Consider the following 12,299-nt stretch of genomic DNA (forward strand, 5'->3'; position numbering starts at 1 on the left):
GTCTGTGCCCCACACGGCCTCCTCCTCATGGCCTCCCCTTGGGGCCAGAGCCACTGTGACCTTCTGGCTTGGACCTGTGGAGTCTGGAGAGAGCCTGATCAGCCAGCAAAGCCCAGACACCTGCCCTTGGCCCACCCGGCTGTGCCTGGAGTTGAGGGGGCATTTCTCACAAAAAGAGAAATGGCTGGGCAGGTGCATGGCAGGATGAACTCTAGACCTGAGCCTTGGAGGCATGTGCAGAAAATCTCCTCCCCATGGGACCCAGAGACCAGAGAACAAATTGAGTGGGCCTTATTCCCTCCCCCCATTATTGTTTTAAAATCTTCTTTTATCACAGTTGCACAAACAGCATTAGAATCATAACTGGGGCAAGCCAGTGGCTGTGGCATGGCGGTTAGGAGACTGGATCCCACGTGGCTGACTGCACAGTTCAAGTCTCAGACCCAGGGGCTTGTATGTGCACGCTTGCCCCAAGTCCCCAAAGGAGACAAAATGGAGAAGAGATTGCTGCATGACCAGTCCCCAAAGGGGTGCCTTTTCCCTTTTGCTCTCTCTCCTGCAAGTACATGTGCCCCGGGAAATTACAAAAAAAAAAAAAAAAAAAAAAAAAAAAAAAAAAACTGGGGAAAAAAAAATAGAAGCCTCTCCTAAGTCCCCCACTAAACCAGCTAACTGCAGTCCAGCCAGCATCTGTGGTAACATTTACATCCCTGTCTGCTGGGCCTATGTAAGGAGCCTTCACATCTGCTTTCTTTACTCTTTCCACTCCACATACCGTAGCCTCTTCTCCAGCCTTCACAGGAGTTTTGCAATGGTGCTGTCTTCTGCAGAGATGGTGCATGGAACTGAGGCTCACAGAAAAATTTCCAGCAATGTCCTTACAAGGCCAAAGACATTTGAAAGACTTTATGGCTCTTGAACCCCATCACTTTTTATTTATATATTTATTTTGAGAGATGTTGCTATAGGGCATGGACGCTTGCCGGAGAGACCAAGAGAAAGTGAGGAATAACCTCCTGGGGGGATGGCCACACCGCAGTCCCTTCTCCTCCATTCTCCTCTTGGGATTTTGGGCACGAATGCACACATGTCCAGCATGAGTTTCAAATTGTCGTGTCCAGGACTCAAACTGTTGTCGATCATGTGAGAGTCTAGTGCCTTAACCACTAGGCTGTCTGCTGGCCTCAGAACCCTGTCACTTTTAATAACAGCTAACCCTGCTTTGTTTCCTATGTGCGGGGCACTTTATAAATGCCATTTCATTCCCAACACTGAGGTAGGTGCTCTCATCTCACACAAGAAGAAATTACGAGGTTAACCAACTTGCCCCAGACCCACAGATAATGAACTGGCAGAGTGAAGGTTTGCACCTTGCAGAGTGACCCAATCCCTTATGTTCACCTCTTGCTAAAGCTACTGGGCTGGTTTTCCAAAGAGTGATGCCGGTCCGTATATCACAGCTGGCTGTAGATGCCATTTTAAAGCCACATCTTCACCAGCAATGAATGAGGACTGGCATTTCCACGTCTGCTGTTTTGGTCCATCAAAATATACAGTACATTTTCATGTACCTGCCTTCCTCCACTACAGGAGGCTGTCTTATTATGTACCAAAATAAGGATATAAAAGGACAAGTGCCCCGTGATAGAAAAGTATCTGAAAAGTAGAGTCACTTAGCTTTGAGCCTCCTGGAAGTGAAGACAACAAAAGGAACTAATGAGCACAATAAAGAAAACCTGCAGATGCAGCCCCATCCTGTCACTCTTCAAGCCCCTTCCAGTGTCACTGCACAACCTATTCCCAGACCCAGCGAGGGGGAAACTTCCCAACTGGCCACAACGGACCACAGAGTAATGAACTCCTAGTGGGAGGGGCGCCAGGGCTCCAGCTCTGCTGCTTGCCAGCAGCGGGGCCCCGTCCTCTTTTGTCCCAGCCCGAGTCGGGCCCCTGAGATGTGTCCCTGGGCCCTACAGTTACAGTTCATGAACTTGGGAGATGGGGGCTTGGAGGGCCAGAGAGCCTAGAGTAAGAATGAAGGCTGGTGTGCCCCTGGCCACCGACTCCCCTGCTTTATCTCTCTCCATCCTTACACTGGCCACGAATGGCTGGTTTGCTCTCTCTGCTCATATTACAGCTATGAGGGCTGAGGGTTGGACACAGCGGCTCAGGTAATGCAGCAAGTCTGTGTTTCTAAGATTACAGCTTAGGACCTGTGATTCCAAGGCCCTGCATCTCTCCCACCTCACAGCATTGCGAGAAGGACCCAGAGGGTGGCCCTGCCTGATTTCAGGCCACCATTCTGGTCTGATAGGCTGTGATGCCAGTGTCCCTCCTGTTGCCCACGGGTTTTTGTTTTTGGGTTTTGCCATAGGGCATGCGTGCTTACGAGAGAGAGAGAGGGAGAGAGAGAGGGAGGGAAAGCAAGGTAATGGTCAGGCTTCAGTTCCTTGTCCTCCATCTCCTCTCAGGACTTTGGGCATGTATGCACACATGCCTGGCATGGTTTTCAAGCCACTGGGTTCAGGACTTGAACCACAGAGTTGGCCATGTGGGAGCCAGTGCCTTAACCTCTACGCTACCCATTGGCCCTCCCTACAGTTTTTTTAAAATCATATCATTTTATGCATTTTATTTATTTTCTCTTTTTTAATGCCCACAGGTTTTTTGGCACTAAATGGATGATGTTCCTGGCTGTGGGCATCTATGCCCTCTTTGTCTCCACTAACTACTGGGAGCGCTACTACACGCTTGTGCCTTCGGCAGTGGCCCTGGGCATGGCCATCGTGCCTCTCTGGGCATCCATGGGCAACTACATCACCAGGTAAGCCTGGTAGGCTATGGGGTGGGTGGCTGGAGACCTGGTTGAGCCTCTGCTGCATTGCCAGCCTGAGCTGGGGGACCTCGGGCAAGCCCCTTTCACCCTTAGTTTCCTGTCTCTGAGGTAAGGGACTGGTCAGCCCCTTGCCCTGGGTGCAGGAAATGGTGTGGTCGAGGTCAGGCTGGGGAGAGCTTCTCCTCCTTTGTGGTCCAGGATGGCGCAGAAATACTATGAGTACTCCCACTACAAGGAGCAGGAAGAGCAGGGGCCTCAGCAGCGTCCTCCGCGGGGCTCCCATGCACCCTATCTCCTGGTCTTCCAAGCCATCTTCTATAGCTTCTTCCATGTAAGTGCTATGCAGAGCCTTGCAGGGAGGGTGGCGATCCTGCAGGCCCAGAACCACACATTGAGGCCCATCTCGGTCTTCCCAGCCCTCATCCCACCTTTCTCTTTTGAACCAACCCTGTTTGTTTATCTCTAGCGACTGAGACCTCATCCCCTCCCCGCCCATAGTGCTGACCAGGAGGAAGTCTTCCTGCATCGCTTCCTTCCTCCCACCTCGCTTCCCTCCTCCCACCATCAGGCCACCCCCAGAGGTGGGAGGGATCCTGTCCCACCAAGGCTGTGCCCACACCCCTCCTCAGACCTGGCCTGTACGCTTGCCTGAGACAGCCCCAACTGTCTTCCTGTCCACAGCTGAGCTTTGCCTGTGCCCAACTGCCCATGATTTATTTCCTGAATGACTACCTGTATGACCTGAACCACACATTGTACAGAGTGCAGAGCTGCGGTTAGTCCTCATGGGGCCAGGGGGTGAGAACCCCAAAGCCTGCTTACCTCCCCATTCAGCCGTCCAGCAGACACAAGGTCCTCACTAGCAGGGTTCCCAGCTGGGAGCCCAGTCCTGGCTCTGGGGGTCAAGGCACAGGGTCCTGTAGGAGTATGTAGTTAGGACATCTGAGCCAGCACGGGGGTGGGGGATAGGGAGTGGGAGGGGAGGGGGCTTCTCAGAAGAGGTGCTATCTGGGCTGAGGCTGCCATGGGATCTCTCTTAGGGCCAGGCACACAGTCAGTGCTCCGTCAGTACAGGTGGGAGATGGGAGGAGATGCTCCTCTTCCTGAAGATAGACCCAGCCTAGAGACTGCTCCAGAAAGGAGCCCTGCACTTGGAAGCACTGTCCCCTACTGGTCCTCCCCACCTCCACTGCCGCCTCGCGTTCTTCCTGGCTAGGTGGACAGTGCGCTACTTGCCCACTCCCCTCTGCAGGCACTAAAAGCGAAGGCATCCTCAGCGGCTTCAACCAGACGGTTCTGCAGACGCTACCGCGGAGCCGGAACCTCATCGTGGTGGAGAGCGTGCTCATGGCGGTGGCTTTCCTGGCCATGCTGCTGGTGCGGATGGGCTGGGAGTGTGGTGGAGCGCGAGGCAGAGTGCGCGTCTGGGGATTCAGTCGGGGAGGGGGGAGTGCGGTTTTAGTTCGTGGCTGGCAGCTAGGAGGCTCGGCCTAGAGGGAGGACGGTAGGACTGAGTCCAGGAGGCAAGGCTGAGTCCCGGGAAGGGTCCTGAGACCGGAGGCGTGGCTGATGCTTGTGGACCGAGGCTGAAGTTGGAATCCCTGGGGTCAAAGGAGGGGGGGCGGCCAGGCCTGAGCCCCGAGTCAATCTGGAGAAGGGGACCGATCGAGTTGTCTGCCAGCTGTGATGGGGCTGAGGGCTGGACGTGGGGTCCAGGAAGGCGGCAGTGCGAGGCCGGACTTAGGGTTTGGCGGCCGAGACTGGGGGTGGGCCTTGGAGTCAAGACCAGAGGTGTGTGAGGGGCGGGGCCTCGGGCCGAAGGTGTGGCCAAGGCAAGGCGGGACCTGCGGGTGAGTCTTGGCAGCAAGCTGAGAGGCAAGGCTGAAGTCTGGGTTTGTGAGTGAATGAATGATTTTTTTTCTTTTTTGAGAGCGATTTTTGCTATAGGGCATGTGCGCTGGCGGGAGAGACAGAAACAGACAGAAAGCTCCAGGCTGCAATCCCTTCTCCATTCTCCTCTGGGGACTTTGGGTATGCAGGCACACACCCCTGGCTTGAGTTTTAAGCCTGCGGGTCTGGGACTCAAACTGCAATCGAGTAGGAGGGCGTCCAGCGACCTAACCATTGCTATCGGCTGACCCCAATAAATGAGTGTTTTTGAGGGGGCGGTGCAGTCCTGGTCTGCGAGGCAGGAACCAAGTCTATGGGGGTGGGGGCGTGGCCTCGGGACCTGGGGGCGTGACACAGGGCGTGGCCTAGAGAAGGCCTCGGCTACAGCTGTCTGCGGGGCGGGCCCGAGATCTCATAGCCGGCCGCAGTGGCTGGACGCCCCTTCACCGCGTGGGTCCGTAGGTGCTGGGGCTGTGCGGTGCTGCTTACCGGCCCACCGAGGAAATCGACCTGCGCAGCGTGGGCTGGGGCAACATCTTCCAGCTGCCCTTCAAGCACGTGCGTGACTTCCGCCTGCGCCACCTAGTGCCCTTCTTTATCTATAGCGGCTTCGAGGTGCTCTTCGCCTGCACTGGTCTGGCCCTAGTAAGTACAGTCTGCTTAAAGTTGCCGGGTAAAATACAGGACGTCCAGTTAAATCTAACTTTTAGATAAACGATGACTACGTCCTAATTGTGTGTATAAATATGTAGAGGTATGTCGCACATATGCCTCTCCTTTTTATTTCTAACCTCTCTTCCCCCGTTGTCCCTTTACTTTGGGTAAGTTATTTAAATCTCTCCGAAGTTGAAATGGGATTAACACCTGCATGCATCGTTTCACGTAGGGTACAGCCTTGGTGTCTAAGGAGACGGTCCAAACATTTTCACATTGTCTGTCTTCCACTGAACCTTCTTGTGAGCCTTGGAGGGAGTTAGCACCCTCCACAGTAGTCCGGAGAGGGCTGGGTACGGGGAGGGCCAGAGCTGGACTATCTGACCTTCAGTTCTCACCTTCTGTCCCCACAGGGCTATGGCGTGTGCTCCCTGGGGCTGGAGCGGCTGGCCTACCTTCTTGTGGCTTACAGCCTGGGCGCCTCAGCTGCCTCATTCCTGGGCTTGCTGGGGCTGTGGCTGCCACGCTCCGTGCCCCTGGTGGCTGGGGCAGGGCTACACCTGCTACTCACCCTGGGCCTCTTCTTCTGGGCCCCCAAGCCTCGGGTCCTGCAATACAGCTGGGTCCTGTATGTGACAGCCATCCTCTGGGGTGTGGGCAGTGCCCTCAACAAGACGGGACTCAGCAGTGAGTATAGCTTCGGGCATTGGATGGCTGGGCAGGGAGCCTTATGGCTGCTTCCAGGACTTTGGGGTGGCATAGACATTCCAGAAGGGACGTGGGGCCCCATGGACACATAAGGCATCTGCCATGGGGGCCTGTGAATACGGCAGAGACAGGTGGAAATTCCTGCAGATGCTTCAGGGGTTGAAGGAAGGCCTGTGGGCATTGTAGGGACAGAAGGAGAGGGCCGTGGACACCCTGGAGGCAGGTATGGGAGTTCCATGCCATGGACATTCTGTTGCTACTCTAGACTCGGCTTAGGGCTGTATAAACCTGACCACTGGGAGGTCTTGTTTAAACAGGGTGGGTGTGAGGTTTCACAAACACCCTGGGGACTATGGGGAAAAAAACACATCAAGGATACTTCCTCTACTACTAGGAGACAGGGCCTAGGCAGAGTTGTATAACATTAGGACTAGCTGTCAGGGTCTCTGCCCCAGGGCATGGGTAGAAGGAGGTGGCCCTACCCACACCCCAGGGTGTAGCTACAGATATGGATCTTTTCATTGAGAGGAGTCAGGGGTAAGCAAGTAACCCCAATGGAGTCTGCCCAGCAGGGTCCAGGCCCCAAGTCTGCACTGCTGGGGAATGGAGCCCAGATTACAGAAAGCAGGGCCTGGACCAGAGGTCCGCTGTGTGATGCTCTGTCTTTGGTAGGAACATGCCAGTGATGTTCTTGGCATGGAGGTGCAGCTGTGTGGCCGTCCACCCTGGCAACTGTCCTGAAACAGTTTTGAGCTGTTAACACCCCTGGGGCTCTAAAGCGGTGGAGGTCATGTCTGCTATAGGCAGGGCAGCGGCTGGCCGAGGTGACTCTTGCAACCAATGTGTGAAAATTAGGCATCTCTGTCTTTCCGTGATAGAGGCCCACACTCTGGACCATGTTTTCTTGGCCGTTGTGCTCAAGGGCAGCCAGCTCTGGGCAGCGTCCAACCTGGGCACTTTGGGCCTGTGCTGTGTGTGGACTTGGGCTTGGTCCTGGCATCCCCTTTGCCCAGATCTACTTCTTCTGTCTCCTCCTTGAGACCCCAGAGGTTCTATGTCCCTTCATAACACCCACATGGGGTACAGTTTCTGCAGGGTTCTCAGGACAGGGATGCTAGTGCCCTGAGTGCCTGGCGAAGGTGTTAACAGCAGCTCCCATGGTTTTCCGGGTACAGTGTGGCCTTTCTCACGTTAGAACTGCCTGACAGCAAACACCGCGTGCCGGCTCATTTCACAGTGGGGAAAGGTGGCTCTGTGGAATTAGGTAATTTACCCCATATCATCCAAGGTATATTTAGAATTATTCAGGGCCAGCAGATGGTGTAGCAGTTACATCACATGGCTGACTGTGGTTTGAATCCCAGACCCAGTGGCTTGAAACTCGTGCCAGGCACGTGTGTGTGTGTGTGTGTGTGTGTGTGTGTGTATGTGTGTACCCAAAATCCAGAGAGGAGAATGGAGAAGGGATTGTGGCATGACCATCCTCCCCAGGGGGGGGGTGATTTCTCACTTTCCCTCTCCCTGTGTCCACCTCTGTGCACGTGCCCTAAGGCAAAAACCTCTACCCCCCCCCAATTATTTAATTTTATTAATATTATTTTTAAAAAGTTTACTATAGGGTATGTTTGTTCACCAGAAAAAGACAGAGAGAGGCAGACAGATAGACAGAGAGAGAGAAGGAAAGTGAGAAAGCAAGCCGTCAGGTCCAGGACTTGAACCGCAGTCAGCCATGGGAGGTCCAGTGCCTTAAGTACACCACCTGTGGCATCCCCAAGAGCCAGATTTGAACCCACATCTCTGTACCTCTCAGCATGCAACTCTCTCTACCTCTCAGCCCTGGAGGCTAGAGCCCGAGTGCCCTGACCCCTGTCCAGTGCTCTTCCTGCCCACCCAGGAGGATTCTTGGGAAAACAGGAAAACAAGTCCCATCACCACGATTCACACACAATTTCGGTTAGATTTGTAGAAGTCGGTTGCTGCAGTTTGCCATTCCTAACCCCAGATGAGGAGGAGAAACAGCCCCTGAACACTGAGCACTACATAGCTGAAGTCAGAAATAGGACATGACTAAGGATAGAGCTTTCTTTTGGGGTCACACTTGCGTCCCGGGGTCACACTTGCGTCCCAAAGCCACACAGCTGGGCTCACCTCACCTGTTCCTACCGCTTTGTGCCTGGGCAGCATGTAACCATAGTGTCCACTAGGGGGCGAGCCAAGACCATCATCCAGTGTTCCTGGGAGCTCTAGGGCCTAGGGTCCCCAGGGGGGGGGTGATTTCTCACTTTCCCTCTCCCTGTGTCCACCTCTGTGCACGTGCCCTAAGGCAAAAACCTCTACCCCCCCCCAATTATTTAATTTTATTAATATTATTTTTAAAAAGTTTACTATAGGGTATGTTTGTTCACCAGAAAAAGACAGAGAGAGGCAGACAGATAGACAGAGAGAGAGAAGGAAAGTGAGAAAGCAAGCCGTCAGGTCCAGGACTTGAACCGCAGTCAGCCATGGGAGGTCCAGTGCCTTAAGTACACCACCTGTGGCATCCCCAAGAGCCAGATTTGAACCCACATCTCTGTACCTCTCAGCATGCAACTCTCTCTACCTCTCAGCCCTGGAGGCTAGAGCCCGAGTGCCCTGACCCCTGTCCAGTGCTCTTCCTGCCCACCCAGGAGGATTCTTGGGAAAACAGGAAAACAAGTCCCATCACCACGATTCACACACAATTTCGGTTAGATTTGTAGAAGTCGGTTGCTGCAGTTTGCCATTCCTAACCCCAGATGAGGAGGAGAAACAGCCCCTGAACACTGAGCACTACATAGCTGAAGTCAGAAATAGGACATGACTAAGGATAGAGCTTTCTTTTGGGGTCACACTTGCGTCCCGGGGTCACACTTGCGTCCCAAAGCCACACAGCTGGGCTCACCTCACCTGTTCCTACCGCTTTGTGCCTGGGCAGCATGTAACCATAGTGTCCACTAGGGGGCGAGCCAAGACCATCATCCAGTGTTCCTGGGAGCTCTAGGGCCTAGGAGAGCCGCAGGTGGGAGGACAACAACCCCAGGTGTAGGTGACGCCTCTTCCCTGAATGCAGCACTCCTGGGAGTCCTGTATGAGGACAAAGAAAGACAAGACTTCATCTTCACCATCTACCACTGGTGGCAGGCTGTGGCCATCTTCATCGTGTACTTGGGTTCGAGCCTGCCCATGAAGGTGAGGCTGGAGTGCGGGGGTGTGGGAGGGTTAGGGACCCCCATACCTTACCCCAGGCAGCAGATGCTTTCTGAGCTCCACCTGGCTTCTTCTCAGCCTCCTGAAGGGCACCACTTCTCCATGTCCAGGCCTTGGCCAAGGACCCATTTGGTGGCTCCCAACCTGGCACCCCACTTAATGCCTCATCTCCCACCAGCCTCAGATTACCCATCTCCAGAGGGGTTCATAGTTTGCCTCCCTCTTGTGGGTGCATCCTGTCTGCCCTGTGGACTGCCTGGTGATGCATTCAGCAGATGTCGCCAGAGCTGCATGTCCAGGCAGGGTTTGTCTCCCTTCATGGACTCCAAGGGAGCAGGCTCCTGGTGCTTTGCTCCCCAAAGAGAGTGGGCCAGCTTAGCAGTCCCAACCAGCATTTAAAAAAATTATTTATTTTAATTTTGTTTAATCATTCATTTATTTTCATTTGACCAGAGAGAGACACAGAGAGAGTTAGAGAAAGTGAGAAAGCAAGCCACCAGCTCCAGGACTCGAACTGCAGTTGGCTATGCGGGAGTGTCCAGCACCTTAACTATTATGCTACCTGCTGTTCCCCCCGACCAACATTTAAGAAAAAACTATAGAAACTACTAGAGAATGTACCTACAAATATGTATGCGTGTATCGCCTTATGCTGTAAAATGATTTCTGACAGGATTACAGTCAAAGCATCTGAAAGGCCCAGGAGCTGAAGCAGCTAGCCAGCACATGAGGCCATGTGAGACTCCTGGATTTGATTCCCCATTCATCCGAAAAGCTCGGCGGAGTCCTTTGAGACCCTGCATTTAAAAATAAATCTGAAAAGCATTACTATGGTTCAGGAGGACGATGGTCCATAGTGTTTAAGGAACATGAGGTCAGCCCTGCATCTAGCACTTTATCAGCATCTTCACATCCACCCCATGAGGCGGAGGGGTTATCAGTCTTTCCTCATAGAGTTGAGGAAATAGGCCTCTGTGGGTATTATGACAGTGAGGGACAGTGCTGGAATTTTTTAAAAATTAGTTTTAAAAATTATTTTATTTATTTTTATTCATTTATTTTAATTTGACCAGAGAGGGACAGAACGAGAGAGCGAGAGAGCAAGAGAGAGAGAGAAAGAGAAAGGGAAAGTGAGAAAGCAAGCCCCCAAGTCCAGGACTCGAACTGTATTTGGCCATGTGAGAGTCCATGTGAGAGTCCCTTAACCACTACGCCACCTGCTGGCCCCCAAGCGTTGGAATTTAAGACTTCCCAAAAGTGTGCCCAAGGGGCCAGCAGGTGGCCTGGTGGTTAATGGCAAAAGTGTGCCCAAGGGGCCAGTAGGTGGCCTGGTGGTTAAGGTGCTGAAGCCCACATATATGACTTCTGCAGCTCGAGTCCTGGACCCAGCCACTTAAACTCACACCAGGTGCATGTGCATGCAGGCCCGAGAGGAGAACAGAGGAGGAGGGATTATGCATGGCCATTCCCCGGGGGTGATTTCTTTCTGTTTCCCGGGGAACCATGCTCCCTATAGCAAAAATCTCTCTTTTAAAAGAAAAGAAAGAAAAAAACATGTCAGGCACATGTGTATGCTTGCTCCAAATCCTCAGAGGAGAATGAAGGAGAAGGGACTGTGGCAGGGCCATGTTCCCTGGGGTGTGATTTCTCGCTTTCCCTCTGTCTCCCTTTCCTGAACATAGGCGCCCTATAACGAAAAACTTTAGGAAAAAAAAAAAAGAGGGGAAGAAAAAAAGAAAAGCGCGAGTGGAGGGACTGGAGGAGTGGAGAGCCATCGGGCAGGGGAGACTCCCGAGGGAAGGACAGGACCGCAGAGAAGAACTGTGGGGTGCGTGGCAGAAAATGGGAGCCGACCTGTCCAGGCTAAGGAAGGCGCTGGGCAAGGCAGTCCGCGGGTCCCCTGAATCCTCCTTTTGTGCCCAGGCTAAGCTGGCGGTGTTACTGGTGACGCTGGTGGCGGCCGTGGCCTCGTACCTGCGCATGGAACAGAAGCTGCAGCGGGGCGTGGTCCCGCGCCAGCCCCGCATCCCGCGGCCACAGCATAAAGTGCGGGGCTACCGCTACCTGGAGGAGGACAACTCGGACGAGAGCGACCAGGAGGGGGAGCGCGGCGCCGGCGGCGGCGGAGGCGGCGGCCACCGGGAGGACTGTGCGGACGATGCACTGCCCGCCGGGCCTCGGCCCAGGGCGGACCAAGGCCCCTGCCGCCGGCCCTGCCCCTACGAACAGGCACAGGGGGGTGACGGGCCCGAGGAGCTGTGAGGGACCGGGGCAGCCTGGCTCCTGGATTCGGCTTCCTCGCTTGCAGCCAACTTTACCATCTTTCAGATCGGCGCGGGGGTCCCTTCTGAATCCTGCCCCATCTTCAGGAAGGACTCTCTGCCCTTTCCCCATACTGGGAGATGGGGCTCCTGGAGCTGGAAATCACCTAGAACTTGCGCAGCCGTCTCCTCCTTGGCGGGACCAGGCCTTGAGACCCCCTAGGCTAAGCCCAGGGTTCGAAACCCGGAAGGGTCTTCACAACCCTCCCCCACCAAGACCGTCATCCCCAGCACGTGCCCCAGCCCCAGAGCAGGAGACAGGTCTTTCTGCAAACTGCACCCCCACACCGGGTTCCTCCTGGCTCCCTGCCTCAGGATTGGCCTGCTTTGAAGCACATTTTGCATTTCCTATTCCCAGATTTTACCAAGATGCACTTTTTTTTTTTTTGCTAGAAAATAAACAATAAAGAGATTTTGTATTGTTCTGACTGGAGAGTCTCAGGCCATGGAGGGGAGGAGGGTGCCTGCCTGTATGCCTGGCTGATCCAGCCCCTGGGACGCTGTCATGGGAGGCCTTGCTTGACCTGCTGCTGCTGCTGCCAGCAGAGGGGCATACCTAAGCCCTGCTCACAAGGCTGACCTCCTCTTCTGGAGCCCTGCCACTTCCCGCCCCTGCCTGCATTTGTGGCTGCATCCACCCCAGAGAGAGGAAAAAAATCCACCCGGGA

The 12,299-nt window shown here is 54.2% G+C and overlaps 1 protein-coding gene across 3 annotated transcripts in view; it reads left to right on the forward strand.

The window, feature by feature from the left end:
- The window catches only part of UNC93B1 (unc-93B1 regulator of TLR signaling), a 14,285-nt gene extending 2,226 nt beyond the window's left edge, over positions 1–12,059 (forward strand). Inside the window, exons 4-11 of one of the 3 annotated variants that reach the window (XM_027769404.1) lie at positions 2,660–2,821; positions 3,032–3,164; positions 3,515–3,608; positions 4,086–4,210; positions 5,186–5,368; positions 5,791–6,064; positions 9,174–9,292; positions 9,984–10,082. In XM_027769404.1, coding sequence (XP_027625205.1) covers positions 2,660–2,821; positions 3,032–3,164; positions 3,515–3,608; positions 4,086–4,210; positions 5,186–5,368; positions 5,791–6,064; positions 9,174–9,292; positions 9,984–10,004 — 1,111 coding nt within the window. In that variant the 3' untranslated portion in view covers positions 10,005–10,082. Of the gene's footprint in view, positions 1–2,659; positions 2,822–3,031; positions 3,165–3,514; positions 3,609–4,085; positions 4,211–5,185; positions 5,369–5,790; positions 6,065–9,173; positions 9,293–9,983; positions 10,083–11,233 lie in introns of those variants that run through there. The other 2 variants (XM_006171264.3, XM_014585336.2) reach the window with 2 other exon arrangements.
- The last annotated feature ends 240 nt before the right edge of the window (positions 12,060–12,299 follow it).

The sequence above is a fragment of the Tupaia chinensis genome, unplaced genomic scaffold (genome assembly GCF_000334495.1).
Source record: "Tupaia chinensis unplaced genomic scaffold, TupChi_1.0 Scaffold149501_1, whole genome shotgun sequence".
Classification (NCBI taxonomy): Eukaryota; Metazoa; Chordata; class Mammalia; order Scandentia; family Tupaiidae; genus Tupaia; species Tupaia belangeri.